The following is a 16109-nucleotide window of genomic DNA, read 5'->3' on the forward strand; positions in this document are numbered from 1 at the left end:
TCTTGCTCTGTCACCCAGGCTGGAGTGCAGTGGCACAATCTTGGCTCCCTGCAAGCTCCGCCTCCCAGGTTCATGCCATCCTCCTGCCTCAGCCTCCTGAGTAGCTGGGACTACAGGCGCCCACCACCACGCCCAGCTAATTTTTTGTATTTTTAGTAGAGATGGGATTTCACCATGTTAGCCAGGATGGTCTCAATCTCCTGACCTTGTGATCCGCCCACCTCGGCCTCCCAAAGTGCTGGGATTACAGGCGTGAGCCACTGTGTCCAGCCAGATACTTTAGAATATCTTATTGTGTAATATTTGATATACTAAAAAATACATGTAACTTACAGGTTAGTTTTGAAGGATAATAATAAAAGAAATTCCTACGAACCCACCAACCAACTACAGAACTAGAATGTAACCAATAATGTTGAAGCAGCTCTATGGTCCTCCCATCTGTATCCTCCTGTCTTGGAAAATGTATATACTTTTTCTTCTTCAAATTTGGGATTATAATAAATACATCTTTGAATCCTGGACTTTCATTATATTATAACCATTCACCCAAGAAACATGTTTTCATACTTTCTGTCAGAAACTACAAAAACCTTAATGTGGCTGAATTTTTTTTTTTTTTTTTTTTTGAGATAGAGTTTCACTCTATCGCCCAAGCTGGAGTGCAGTGGCACGATCTTGGCTCCCTGCAACCTCTGCCACCTGGGTTCAAGCGATTCTCCTGCCTCAGCCTCCTGAGTAGCTGGGATTACAGGCACCTGCCACCATGCCCAGCTAATTTTTGTATTTTTAGTAGAGGCGGGGTTTCACCATGTTGGCCAGGCTGGTCTTGAATTCCTGACCTAATGATCCACCTGCTTCAGCCTCCCAAAGTGCTCGGATTACAGACTTGAGCCACTGCAGCTGGCTTTTTTTTTTTTTTTTGGAGACAGAGTCTCACTCTGTCACCCAGGCTGGAGTGCAGTGGTGCGATCTTGGCTCACTGCAACCTCCACCTCCAAGGTTCAAGCAATTCTCCTGCCTCACCCTCCTGAGTAGCTGGGACTACAGGCACGCACCACCATGTCTGGCTAATTTTTTTGAATTTTTACTAGACACGGGGTTTCACCATGTTGGTCAGGCTGTTCCTGAACTCCTGACCTCTGGTGATCTGCCCACCTCGGCCTCCCAAAGTGCTGGGATTACATGTGTGAGCCACTGTGCCAAGCCTCATAAAATTTCTCAAAAATTATTTCAGGCTGGGCGTGGTGGCTTATGCCTGTAATCCCAGCACTTGGGGAGGCCGAGGTGGGTGGATCACCTGAGGTCAGGAGTTCAAGACCAGCCTGGCCAACATGGTGAAACCCCACCTCTACTAAAAATAGAAAAAATTAGCCGAGCGTGGTGGCGGGCACTTGTAATCCGACCTACTTGGGAGGCTGAGGCAGAAGAATCGCTTGAACCCAGGAGGTGGAGGTTGCATGGAGCTGAGATCGCGCCATTGCACTCCAGCCTGGGCAACAAGAACGAAACTCTGTCTCAAAAAAAAAAAAAAAAAAAAAAAAGATTATTTCAGTTGTAAAATAAATTTTTTTTACATTTAAATTTAAATTTCTTATATATTGATATCAAATATTTATTCCTAGCTTTCGTCTTAGTATCAAGAGCATTCTAAACAGGCTAGAAGGATTGAAATTACTTAAACAACAAACACATGTTAAAAATCATGAGGTAGTGGTAGGCCCAGTTGCCCAGGCTGGAATCCTGGTTTACCTGTTTACTGGCTGTTTGATATTGTACAAATCACTTCATCTCTCTGTTCCTTAGCCTCTGCAGGTATAAAATATGGATAGGACAGTACTATTGATGGTGTTTTTATGAGAATTAGACTAATTAATACACATAAAATACTTAGAATACATGGCATACAGTATGCAGTTATCATCATTACTAATATTGTTACTATGTATTCATAATTGTAGTTAAGAAAGGAAAACTGGGATGAGCAGGGCCAAATACACACACTCACACATAAACGTACTTCCACAATGGCATCACTGAGGTGTTTCTGTTGTCGAAAAAGGATGTTAGTAGCTCCAGCAACAAACCCCCGAACGGTGACATCGGAGAGAAGATGATGCTGCTGCAATGCCATGTAAGGCAAACACAGATATCCCTATGAATTAGAAGAGTAATAGAAAATATCAGAAAAGTAAAGGGTTACCTTTCTCTTTAAACTTAGCGAGCTAACAGTAGGAAAAGAAACTTCCATTCTTCCTTGCCCTGTCTGTAAGTCAGCTAATCTTTGACTCAATAAAATAATATTCCAGGGGAACTTCAAGTCTTGACTACAGTAAGTCCAGTTAATGATTAGCTAATTGCCTCCATGAATGGTCAAATCTTGGCAATGTGGTTCAATATGAAGGTTGTCTTTCTTGATCACTTTGTTCTCATTCAATTTAAGAGCCTCTACAGTAACTAATGAATTGAACCTTTTCGTTTAGGAAATGAAGCATTAAGCCTGTTAGTAAGTACATTGTTTAGTAGAAGGCTGTTAAAAATTTAAAATACATGCCATCTGCACATAACCACCGAAGCACTATTAGGAGAATAGCAAAGTACTGCATAGCATTTGTTATACTGTCCTATGTTAAAAATCATGCAAAAAGATGTCAAGATATTTGCTACTAAATATTTAAAGCAAAAATGACACTGGTAGTATCTGTGTATTTAATTAATTTCCATTTGAATTTTATTTGAAAACAGCATTGCTCCAAAAATTACAGTGGAATTGCTAAACTGCAGCAGGCATCTAAGTATACAAAAAATCCAGCATACTTCCTGAGAGTACAAGTGTTAACACTGGAATGATTCACTGAAGGAAGATATGCAATTTCTGCTGAAAGATTCTAAATCAGAATGGGTTTTCAACAAGCGGCATGACTTGTATATACAGCCAGGAAGGCAGACTCACTGAGCCCCTCAACTTGTTTTCAGCCTCAAGTTCTGTAAGTTTTATTTTTTTACATCTCATCACTTTTTAAAACACAGAATTATGTCATCTGGATAATGTCGTGTTTACATCATGAGACAAATCTCTCTGAAGGCAGGAGATATCCCCTTTGCAACTTGATATTCTTTATTGCAACTAGGAGAGCGCTTTGTGTGTAACTAACAGGTGGTTGTTAAATACTTAACATGAAAGGGAAGACTTCCAAAAGCTGAAATATATGTCTAGTAATTTGATTATATTCTTACTTTTGAAAATGTCTTTTGTTGTTTGATCAGACCTTAACAGAAGCAGCAAAAATAAATCCATACCTTTGCATTAGAGATGCTCAGTATAGAGCTTCTCAACCCAGGCTCCTCATTCAGAATCAGTATTATATTTCATAATAATAACAAAACTAAAAAGTATGTTTTTAAAAAGTAAGAAGGTCAAAGCTTTTAAAAAATGTTTAAAAACCCTTTAAAAATTTATAAATATGTATGCCTTTTGGCCCAGCATTCTACTTGTAATTTATCCTACAGTATCCTACAAATATTATATCATGTGTGATATTATATTTATGAAAATAAATGCAATACCAAAAAACTCGAATCCAAACTCTTCATGAATAGGGGACTAAATAAATGTTCATCCATGCAATGAACCTGCAGCCATAAAAAGTGATGATGTTCATCTCCAAAGAATATTATGGGCTGGGCATGGTGGCTCATGCCTGTAATCCCAGCACTTTGGGAGGCTGAGGCAGGCGGATCACTTGAGGTCAGGAGTTCAAGACCAGCCTGGCCAACATGCTGAAACCGTCTCTACTAAAAATTCAAAAATTAGCCAGGCATGGTGGTGGGCACCTGTAATCCCAGCTACTCGGGAGGCTGAGGCAGGAGAATCGCTTGAACCCAGGAGGTGGAGGTTGCAGTGAGCCAAGATGGCACCATCGTACTCCAGCCTGGGCGACAGAGTAAGACTCCATCTCAAAAAAAATAAATAAAATAAAAAAATATGATGTAAAAAAAAAGAATAAGCGGGCTGGGCATGATGACTCACACCTGTAATCCCAGCACTTTGAGAGGCCAAAGTGGGAGGACTGCTTGAGCCCAGGAGTTCGAGAATGGCCAGGCAGCATAAAGACACTGTCTCTAGAAAAAAGAAAAATAAAAAAAGTGCTGGGCGCGACGGCTCACACCTGTAATCCCAGCACTTTGGGAGGCTGAAGAGGGCAGATCATCTGAGGTCAGGAGTTTGAGACCAGCCTGACCAACATGGTGAAACCGTCTCTACTAAAAATATAAAAATGAGCTGGACCCGTGGTGGCGAGTGCCTGTAATCCCAACTACTGAAGAGGCTGAGGCAGGAGAATCGCTTGAAAAGACCAGGAGGTGGAGGTTGCAGTGAGCTGAGATCATATCACGGCACTCCAGCCTGGGTGACAAGGGAAAAACTCTGTCTCAAAAAAATAAATAAATAAATAAAAATAAATAAATAAAAAATAAAGGGCAAAAATGGGCACATTCTGCTACCATTTGTAAAAAGGGAGGGGAAAATATGCATTTGTTTCTGCATAGAATACCCCCAGAAGAAAACATAAGACAGTGAAAATGTTGGTTGCCACTGGAGAGGGCTGCTGGATAGCAGGGGATGGAATGGAAGGGAGACTTTTTATTAGCGATGCTTTGAAATCTTTCAAATATTGAACTATGTGGAAACATTACATATTTATAAAATTATTTAAAGTAGTTCAAAATAGCTTTAAAATTGTAGCATTACTTGCTAGGTGTGGTGGCTCATGTCTGTAATCCCAGCACTTTGGGAGGCCAAGGCGGGCAGACTGCTTGAGCTCAGAAGTTTGAGACCAGCCTGAGCAACACGGTGAAACTCCATTTCTACCAATAATACAAAAATTAGCCGGGTATGGTGGCCTGCGTCTGTGGTCCCAGCTACTCAGGAGACTGAGGTGGGAGGATTCCATGAGCCTAGGAGGTCAAGGCTGCAGTGAGCTGAGATCCCACCACTGCTCTCCAGCCTGGGTGAAAAGCAAAACTCTATCTCAAAAACAAACAAACAAAGTTACAAATAAAATGAAACTTAAGGGAATTATAAATTAAGTCATCTTTTGGGGGAGGCAATTGTGTATTTTTTTAAAAAGTACCAGATACAATAAAAGCCAAACAAAGAAATGGCTACTGCTCTTTAAAAAAGTTTTAAGACTCAGCAAAACAGAACAATACTTGAAATAATCTTCCTTATCTCTCAAACACTAAAAGTCACATTTATTTATTTATTTTTTGAGATGGAGTCTCGCTCTGTCGCCTAGGCTGGAGTGCAGTGGTGCGATCTCGGTTCACTGCAAGCTCCGCCTCCCAGGTTCACGCCATTCTCCTGCCTTAGCCTCCCGAGTAGCTGGGACTACAGGTGCCCACCACTATGCCTGGCTAATTTTTTTTTTTTTGTATTTTTAGTAGAGATGGGGTTTCACCGTGTTAGCCAGGATGGTCTCGATCTCCTGACCTCGTGATCTGCCCGCCTCGGCCTCCCAAAGTGTTGGGATTACAGGCGTGAGCCACCGCACCTGGCCAAAAGTCACATTTATTTGGCCATAGATTGAGGTAACTTTTTTAAAAATTAAATTTAAAAACAATTTTATTTTTATTCTCAATCCCCAGTGCTTCATTTGACTAGCCTTAAACATTATTATTATTATTTTGGCTGGGTGTGGTGGCTCACAGCTGTAGTCCCAGCTACTTAGAAGGCTAAGGCAGGCAGACTGCTTGAGCTCAGGAGTTCAAGACCAGCCTGGACAATATGATGAAACTCCATCTCTACAAAAAATTAGCTGGGCGTGGTGGCAGGCGCCTGTAGTCCCAGCTACTTGGGAGGCTGTGGTGGGAGGATCGCTTGAGCACAGGAGGCGGAGGTTGCAGAGAGCCGAGATTGCACCACTGCATTCCAGGCTGGGTAAGAGTGGTGAGACCCTGTCTCAAAAAAAAAAAAAAAAAGATTAAAAAAATAATTAAAATTTTTTTAAAATAATAATAATTTGTTGAGATGAGGTCTTGGTCTTTTGCCCAGGCTGGAGTGCACTGACATGACCATGGCTCACTGCAGTCTTGACCTCCTGAGCTCAAGTGATCCTCCCACCTCAGACTTCCAAGTAGCTGGGACTACTGGCACATGCCACCACACCCAGCCTTTTTTTTTTTTTTGGAGTGCAGTGGCACGATCTCGGCTCACTGCAACCTCCGCCTCCCGGGTTCAAGAGATTCTCCTGCCTCAGCATCCTGAGTAGCTGGGACTACAGGTGTGTGCCACCACGCCCAGCTAATTTTTGTATTTTTAGTAGAGATGGGGTTTCACCATGTTGGCCTGGATGGTCTTGATCTCTTGACCTCAGGTGATCTGCCCGCCTCGGCCTCCCAAAGTGCTGGGATTACAGGCATGAGCCATTGCACCTGGCCCCAGCTAATTTTTTAACTTTACTTAGTAGAGTTGAGGTCTCACTATGTTGCTCAGGCTGGTCTCAAATTTCTGAGCTCAAGTGATTCTGCCCTTAGCTCTTTTAAAGTTTTTTAATCAACAATAATTGCATTGAGGTAATTTCTTTCTTTCTTTTTTTTTTTTGAGACGGAGTTTTAATCTTGTTGCCCTGGCTGGAGTGCAATGGCGCAATCTCCACTCATCACAACTTCTGCCTCCTGGGTTCAAGCAATTCTCCTGCCTCAGCCTCCCAAGTAGCTGGGATTACAGGCATGCACCGCCACACCCAGCTAATTTTGTATCTTTAGTAGAGACGGGGTTTCTCCATGTTGGTCACGCTGGTCTTGAACTCCCTATCTCAGGTGATCCGCCTGCCTTGGCCTCTCAAAGTGCAGGGATTACAGGCGTGAGCCACCACGCCCAGTCGCATTGAGGTAATTTCTAAATAGAGTTGCATTATAGTGACTCAACTAATTTTACTAAATAATGGCAATAATCTCATAACTAGAAAAGAGGGAGAAAGTTGATGCATGAGATTAAGTCAGGTGGGGCTCCAAGGGCTCCAGTCCTTTCTGGCCAGTCCTCCACTAACTATTTTGCTCCAATGTGCAGCCAATTACAGAACACTTTCAGTAACAAGATGGGAAGACTTAAAATCAGGGAAGAATGGAAGAAAAGCCCTCAGGATTGTCTTTTCACATCAGAAAATAGCTACTGTATCTTCCTCTTTATCTTTTTTTCCACTTCCCTCATTCCCCTTCAATGTTCCCCTGGTTAGAAAGTGATGGAGCAGCAGAGCATAAATATTACACAGGCACAAATCATCCTCTAATTTTCCTACCTCTCCTTCAGTGTCCCAGTTGCCTTCCCATCACCCTATGGGCAGCCTACCCCACAGCTGCCTCTAGCCCCACCTCTTCTTCCTTAGCAGCTGTTTCTTCTCTACACTTCCTGAATCAGCTCTCAGGCTTTCCTGAGAAGCATATTTTAGAAGCTAGTATCCACAGCATTTACATAGTAAGCCTCCTCTCTGAAACTGACATGAAAGGCATCAACCTCAGGCAAGTTCAAGTACCAGAGAGAGGATTAGAAAGTTGGGAGGCTGAAGACTTTCTTCTGGAAATAATTGTTTTATTCTGTAGAAATTTGTTTCCATTTATTCATATGATAACTACTCTACTTCAGCAATATTCCCCAGGCACCCAGGCTTCTCTCTGGCTATTTCTAAAATTACTTTTCAAAATGTTTTGCTAACCTAATTCCTTCTGTACAAGGATTTTAAGATCTTCAAGAGAAAAAAGCCTAAAGACAATTCGTTTTTAAGAATATTTTATATTCCAAAGTTACTGACATGAAAAAGTCAGCATTGGCATTTAAAACTGTGATTAAAGAAATTAGATTTTCATCCAAACACTCAAAAACATAAAACCAAAAAGAAATATTTTATAGGGATGTTAGTAACATAAAACCAAAAAGAAATATTTATAGGGATGTTAGTAAGCCCATCATGTATTTAATACTGATACTGTATACGGCACACAAATCTAATATTCCGCTAAACATGCTTTATTGACAAGACACAAAATACATCTTTACATTGCTTTAATTTGTCAGCAATCTGACAAAACCAAAATCCCTCTCCAGTTAATTTCCCTCTTGATATCTTCACAATAGTAAAAATTAGAGGGCAGGTTGGTGAAATAGCAAAGTCAGGGCTCCGAAAGGTATAGGAAGTCATAACACAGCTCAGAAAGCCCACAATTTGTGGCTACTTGCTTTACCAGTAGTCTGAGAAACCTGAGTTTTCTCCCCAAGTTCTTAAATTCCAGTTTTAAGAAACTGCATTGATTTAATCATGAAATCAGTTAAGATAATTTCCGAATCCCAAGCAGGTTACAAAATGAACAAAGATGGCATTCTGTATTAACTATTCACCAACAATGACTCTGGGCAAGTACATTTTTGCAAAGCTGGGTAAACCCAGAAATAATTTATCGAATAATATAGAAGAGGAATACATACATTGTTCAAGCCAACACTACCCATCTTTCTTTTCCACATAAAGTGGAATACTACTTCATGGATACCAGACAGTATTCAGGGAAAAACAGAATACTTTGTTCTAGTAACTGAAAAGGTGGTAGACTGCCTTTCATGGTAGACTGCAAGATCACAGATGGCAAGAATTCAGAATCTAGTATGGTGTCTGGCTCATGGAAGGGCAATAAATACAGTTGGTTCTCCACATCCATGGGTTCCCACATACCAGATTCAACCAACCTTGGATTAAAAATATTGAGAAAAATAATACTAAATTAACCCCAGCATAGTAACTATTCACATAGCATTTACATTGCATTAGGTATTATAAATAATCTAGAGGTGATTTAAAGTATACGGGAGAGGCTGGGCACAGTGGCTCATGCCTGTAATCCCAGCACTTTGGGAGGCCGAGGTGGGTGGATCACCTGAGATCAGGAGTTTGAGACCAGCCTGGTCAACATAGTGAAACCCTGTCTCTCCTAAAAATACAAAAATCAGCCGGGCAGAGTGATGGACACCTGTAGTCCCAGCTACTCGGGAGGCTGAGGCAGGAGAATCGCGTGAACCTGGGAGGTGGAGGTTGCAGTAAGCAGACATCACGCCACTGCACTCCAGCCTGGGGGACAGAGCGAGACTTTGTCTCAAAAACAAAACAAAACAAAACAAAACAAAAAAACCATATATGGGAGGATGTGCACAGGTTATATGCAAATACTGTGCCACTCTATATAAATGACTTGAACATTTTCGAATTTTGGTATGGGGGAAGTTCCTGGAACTAATCCGCCATGAATAATGAGGGATAACTCTACTTGTAGAATAAGAAATGAAATAGATTTTTTTTTCTGCTCTCCTTTGAAAAACAATTCACAAATAGCAATAAAAGTTTTTCTGCAAAGGATGAAAAAAACATCCAAACAATGTAGCTTCCAGAATATGTCTCAGCATCAGTGTAACTTTATTTATTTTTATATAGAGACAGCGTCTTACTCTAAACTCTTAAAGCTCAGGCTGGAGTGCAGTGGCACAGTCATGGCTCACAGCAGCCTGAAAGTCCTGGGTTCAAGAGATCCTCTTGCCTCAGCCTCCCAAGTAGCAGTGACTATAGGCATATGCCACTGTGTCCAGATAATTTACTTTTTTGTAGAGATGACGTCTTGCTTTGTTGCACAGGCTGGTTTCTAGATCCTGGTTTCAAGCAGTCCTCCCCGCCTCGGCCTCCCAAAGTGCTGGGATTACAGGTGTGAGACACTATGTCCAGTACAGTGTAACTTTTGACCCAGTGAAGTTGACTGCTTCATCTTAATGCATACTAACATTAAGAAATGATATCCTGAAAAGACTGTGAATTAAAGATTCAATTTGATTTACTATATTGCGTTTAAGTTATTAAAAAATTTCAAATACATTCTGAATGGTTTTTATTAAAAGATTAAAAAATAGTGTTAGAACAATTAGCCAAAACACTGTTATATTCAAATGAAGTTTACTAATATAAGTACACTTAATAAGTGTATGTGTTAAGTATACTTAGTAAATACATATGTATATTTGTATTTGTTAGTTATAACCTGCCTCACTTATAAGTGATATAAGTTAGACATCTAAGCTTTTTTCTTTTAAAATTGTAGTATTTAAAAATATATAGGCACCTCTTTTTATTGTACTTCACTTTATTGTGCTTTTTCTAAGCTGAAGGTTTATGGCAACCCTGCAACCATCAAGTCTATCAGTGCCATTTTCCCAACAGCCTGTGCTCACTTCCCTGTCTCTGTCACATTTTGGTAATTCTCACATCTCACACGTTTTCCTTATTATTGTGTTTGTTATGTTGATCTGTGACCCGTGATCTTTGATGTTACTATTGTAATTGTTTTGGGGTGACATGAACCACGCCCACATAGACAGCAAACTTAATAAATGTTGTGTGTGTTCTGACTTCTCCACTGACTGGCCATTCCTGTCTCTTCCCCTGTCCTCAGGCCTCCCTATCCCCTGAGATGCAGCAATATTTAAATTAGGCAAATTAACAACCCTACAATGGCCTCTAAGTGTTTAAGTAAAAGGAAGAGTCTCACATCTTATTTGAAATCAAAAGCTAGAAATGACTAAGTTTAGTAAGGAAGGCATGTCGAAAGCTGAGACAGACAGAAATCTATGCCTCTTGCACCAAACAGTTAGCCAAGTTGTCGATGCAAAAGAAAAGTTTTTGAAGGAAATTAAAAGTGCCACTAAAAGTTTTTTTTTTTTTTTTTAAACCAGTGAACACACAAATGGTAAGAAAGTGAAACAACAGCCTTATTGCTGATATGCAGAAAGTTTGAGTGGTCTGGATAGAAGATCAAACCAAACAGAACATTCTCTTAAGCCAAAGCCTAATCTAGAGCAAGGCCTTAACTCTCTTCGATTATATGAAAGCTGAGAGAGCTGAGAAGATACAGAAGTATGAAGCCAGCAGAGTTAGCTCACAATGTTTAAGAAGCCGTCTCTATAACATAAAAGTGCAAGGTGAAGCAGCAAGTACTGATGAAGAAGCTGTAGCAAGTTATTCAGAAGATCTAGCTAAGGTCATTGATGAAGGTAGTTACAGATTTTGAATACAACAGATTTTCAATAAAGACAAAACAGCTTTCTATTGGAAGAAGATGCCATCTAGGACTTTTGTAGGTAGGGAAGAAGTCAATGCCTGGCTTTAAAGCTTCAAAGGACAAGCTGACTCTTACTGGGGGCTAATGCAGCTGGTGACTTTAAGTTAAAGCCATGATCATTTACCATTCCCCAAATCCTAGGGCCCTTCAGAGTTATGCTAAATCTGCTGCCTGTGCTCTAGAATGGAAAAACAAAGACTGGATGATAGCACATCTCTTTACAGCATGGTTTACTGTATATTTAAGGCCACTGTTGAGACCTACTACTCAGAAGAAAATAAAAAAAGATTCCTTTCACAATATTACTGCTCATTGACAATGCACCTGGTCATCTAAGGGCTCTAATGAAGATGTACAAGGAGATTAATGTTTTTTTCATGCTTAGGAACACAACGTTCATTTTGGAGCCCATGGATCAAGGAGTCATTTTGACTTTCAAATCTTATTATTTAAGAAACACATTTCATAAGGCTATAGCTGCCATGGATAGTGATTCCTTTGATGCATCTGGACAAAGTAAATTGAAAGTCTTCTGGAAAAGATTCATTACTCTAGATGCCATTAAGAACATTTGTGATTCACAGGAGGAGGTCAAAATATCAATATTAACAGGAGTTTGGAAGAAGTTGATACCACTCTCATGAATAACTGTGGGGGGTTCAAGACCTTGGGGGAGATTTGATGGAAACAGCAAGAAAATTAGAACTAGAAGTGGAATCTGAAAATGTGACTGAATTGCTGCAATCTACTGATAAAAACTTGAACAGATGAGGAGCTGCTTCTTAGGGGTGAATAAGGAGAGTGGTTTCTTGTGATGGAGTCTGCTCCTAGTGAAGAAGATGTGGTGAATGTTGTTGAAATGACAACAAAGGATCTTTATTCATTTATATTTAAATAAATTAAAAATTATTTAATAATTAATTGTACTTCACTTTATTGTGCTTTTAACATAATTATTAAGTTTTATTTACTTTGTTGTGTTTTTAAAATAATTATTAAATTTTAAATAGTAAACATTCATTATTTAAAAAATAATAGTCTCCCTCTGTCACCCAGTCTGGAGTACAGTGGCGTGATCACAGCTCACTTTAGCCTCAACCCCAGGGCTCAACCGAGCCTCCTAATCTCAGCCTCCCAAGTAGCTGGGACCACAGGTGCGAGTTACCACATCTGGCTAATCAAACTCCTGGCCTCAAGTGATCCTCCTGCCTCAACCTCCCAAAGTTTTGGGATTATAAGCATGAGCTACTGTACCCGGCCTAAAGTATTTTTAAATTAAGATATGTACATTAAAAAAAAGACATAATGCTACAGCGCACTTAATAGACTACAGTATAGTGTAAACATAACTTTTATATGCACTTGGAAACAAAAAAATTCCTGAGACTTGCTTTATCACAGTGTTCTGTAACTGAACCATAGTATCTCTGAGGTGTGCCTGTATTTATTGAGTGCAATCAAGGCTGTCTGGACTTCCTTAATTCTTTTTTTAAGGAGAAACATGAATAATTAAAAATAGACCCAAGAGAGTGATTGTGCATATGACTCATATCTACTAAGTTTCAAAACATTTACCAATCAAAATCCCCTATATACTTCCCTATAGACTTATACTATGGTCACGGATGCCACAGTACTATATATTTGGTATATACTTTACAGTTTTCAAGGAAATTTTTCCACCTGAACATGTGTTGAATATCAAAAGTTAAACTCCAAAAGGATTTTTCAAATTCTTTAAAGAATTCAATAAAAAATATTACACTTTACCTTTGTGAAGATGGCCAGGGGCATGCCATACTGATCCTCTTCCAAACCCGAAATGAGCCCTGGTATCAGGACTACCTGTCCCGTATTAGCTTGAGGTTGTACAGTAATTGGAAGACTCTCTGAGGGGAGAGAGTCCTTTGGAAACAAATTTGTCTGGTCTGATCCCAGCTGTTCCCTTTCTTTCGAGTTGGGGTCCTCTAAGACACTAGGATCCAAAGTTTCCCAGTCACTTTCTGAAGAATCTGGAGATGGGCGAGATGGAGGTTTCAAATATTGATTGGTATCATTGGGTTCCTGCCCTTTGCTGCTGTCTTCCACTTGGAACAAAGGCTCCTCAGTCTTCATGGCAGCATCTTCTCCATGGTTTCCTGCTATGACTTTCCTGACAGTTCCCAAGTTGGTATGTGAAACGTCAGCAGTGGATGCAGAAACAAAATCATCTGCACATGGGTTACTTTCCTGAAGCCCACCATCTTCAGACATACTCTTCCGGGGTCTATACTGAGAACAGTCACTGAGACCATGTTCAATCATGCCTAAAATATGCAATATTAAAGAACAGCTTGGCTTATAATAATATGGAAGAACCTAAGAGCTATATATTAGTACACTCTCCTATAAAATTTAATAAGCTATGCTTGTACACATTTTAATTAAAAACAAAAAGAACAGAAAGAAACCCAGACAAAAGAGGGAAACCTATTTCCAAAAGGAAAATGTCATATTAAAATAGAAAGGATAACCCTAACGAATTTATCTTTGAAACTTTATTTCTAAAAGTTTAGGTTCCATTACAAGTTAAACAAAATAAAGAGCAGATACTGCTGTTTTCTTACCTGGAAAAAGGGATAACACAGTCATCAGTGCACCCACCAATTTATTCACTGGGGAAATATAAAAAAGAACCTGGAATGGAGTCAATCAAAATCAAATTAGAAAACCCATGAAGCCGTCCATAATGATAACAAATAAAAAAGAGGGAAAAATTCTTTATATAAGAATAACAGCTGGCCGGGTGCAGTGGCTCATGCCTGTAATCCCAGCACTTTGGGAGGCCAGGGTGGGCAGATCACGAGGTCAGGAAATCGAGACCATCCTGGCCAACATGGTGAAACCCCGTTTCTACTAAAATACAAAAACTTAGCCGGGCATGGTGGCACACGCCTGTGGTCTCAGCTACTCGGGAGGCTGAGGCAGGAGAATCGTTTGAACCCAGGAGGCAGAGTTGCAGTGAGCCAAGATCACACCACTGCACTCCAGCCTGGCTAGAGAGCGAGACTCTGTCTCAAAAAAAAAAAAAAATAAAATAAATAACAGCTGCTGGGCTTGGTGGCTGGCTCACACCTATAATCCCAGCACTTTGGGAGGCCAAGGCGGGCGGATAATGAGGTCAGGAGATCGAGACCAGCCTGACCAACATGCTGAAACCCCGTCCCTACTAAAAATACAAAAATTAGCCAGGCATGGTGGCACACACCTGTAATCCCAGCTACTCAGGAGGCTAAGGCAGGAGAACTGCTTGAACCCGGGAGGTGGAGGTTACAGTGAGCTGAGATCATGCCACTGCACTCCACCCTGGGCGACAGAGCGAGACTCTGTCTCAAAAAAAAGGAAAAAAAAAAAAAAAGAATAACAGCTAATAAACATAGAAGTACTAATAGACAAATCACCATTTAGTATCCACCGTGATTTAGGTACAAATTACCAACAGATGCTAAAACTACTGTGAAACAAGATAGTTACAATGTCTGAAATTTATCATTCTACAGATTAGCTATTAAGGTGGCAACCACCACCTCAACCAAATGATCAAACTTCACATCACCAATACTACTACTACAAATAATTATGGGCCTCCTGATATTATGTCCTGACAGAGACACACCACTACCTGTGTAGGATTCTTGCTAAAAAGGTTTAATCTGAAACTAGCCACAAGAAAACAAACAAATCTCACCCTAGAACACTAGTCTTGATTATTTTTAAAATGCCAGTGTCACAAAATATAGAAAGAAAAGAACAAACAAAAAAAGAGAGAGAGGTGGAAGACCTTTTTGAAATAAAAGAGAGCTAGCAATGCAGTACATGATCCTTGACTGGATCCCAGACTGAAAACAACAATCAGGTCAGGTCTGGTGGCTCACACCTGTAATCCCAGCATTTTGGGAGATTGAGGCAGGAGGATCACTTGAGGCCAGGAGTTCAAGACCAGCCTGCGCAACACAGCGAGACCCTATCTCTATTCTTTAAAATAAAAAATTAAATAATAATAAAAAAAGAAAACATCAGCTACAAAGGACATTATCATATCTGGGGAAATTTGAAAATGGACTGTATGTCAGATTTATCTTATTATCTCAATGTTAAATTTCCTGAATGTGAAAATGGTATTCCAATTATGTAGGAATATTTTCTTTTTCTTAAGAAATATATCCTGAAGTATTTATTTAGGAGTGAAGTACCATAATGTCTACAAATTACTTTCAAGGTATTATGATTCAGGGGAAAAAATGAACATATATAAAGGAATACAGACTGGGTGTGGCGGCTCCTGCCGGTAATCCCAGCACTGTGGTCCCAGATACTCAGGAAGCTGAGGTGGAAGAACTGCTTGAGCCTGGGAGTTAGAGGTTGCAGTGAGCCATGATCGCACCACTGCACTCTAGCGTGGGCAACAGAGCTATACCCTGTCTCAAAAAATAAAAAGGAATTCAAAGTGTTCTGTGGCTGGATGGTGGTGATGGCTGCATAACATGAACGTACGTAATACCACTGAATTGTACACCTGAAAATGGTTACGATGATAAATTGTATGTTGTGTGTGTGTTTTATCACAATTTTAGAAATTAAATAAAAATTTTTGAAACACCACACTGGTATGTTGGGTTCATTTTTTAAAAAAAAACTTTATCTTTTTTTCTGTTTGAAGGAATACTCATTCATTCATTCATTCACTTTGACATGGAGTCTCGCTCTGTCACCCAGGCTAGAGTGCAGTGGTGCGATCTTGGTTCACTGCAACCTCTGCCTCCCAGGTTCAAGCAATTCTCCTGCCTCAGCCTCCTGAGTAGCTGGGACTACAGGCACCTGCCACCATGCCTGGCTAATTTTTATATTTTTAGTAGAGATGGGGTTTCACCATGTTGGCCAGGCTGTTCTCAAACTCCTGACCTCAAGTGATCGCCCACCTT

The 16109-nt window shown here is 40.2% G+C and overlaps 1 protein-coding gene across 8 annotated transcripts in view; it reads right to left on the reverse strand.

Moving 5' to 3' along the window:
* Positions 1-16109, reverse strand: part of AVL9 (AVL9 cell migration associated) — a 92130-nt gene that overhangs the window by 16037 nt on the left and 59984 nt on the right. For 5 of the 8 annotated variants that reach the window (XM_063667398.1, XM_063667400.1, XM_054495855.2 and 2 more), the window contains 3 exons: positions 13755-13824; positions 12919-13454; positions 2009-2155 (listed from right to left, as the gene is read on the reverse strand). In XM_063667398.1, coding sequence (XP_063523468.1) covers positions 2009-2155; positions 12919-13454; positions 13755-13824 — 753 coding nt within the window. The remainder of the gene's footprint in view (positions 1-2008; positions 2156-12918; positions 13455-13754; positions 13825-16109) is intronic. The other 3 variants (XM_054495857.2, XM_063667399.1, XM_054495859.1) reach the window with 1 other exon arrangement.

Source organism: Pongo pygmaeus, chromosome 6 (assembly GCF_028885625.2).
Source record: "Pongo pygmaeus isolate AG05252 chromosome 6, NHGRI_mPonPyg2-v2.0_pri, whole genome shotgun sequence".
Taxonomy (NCBI): Eukaryota; Metazoa; Chordata; class Mammalia; order Primates; family Hominidae; genus Pongo; species Pongo pygmaeus.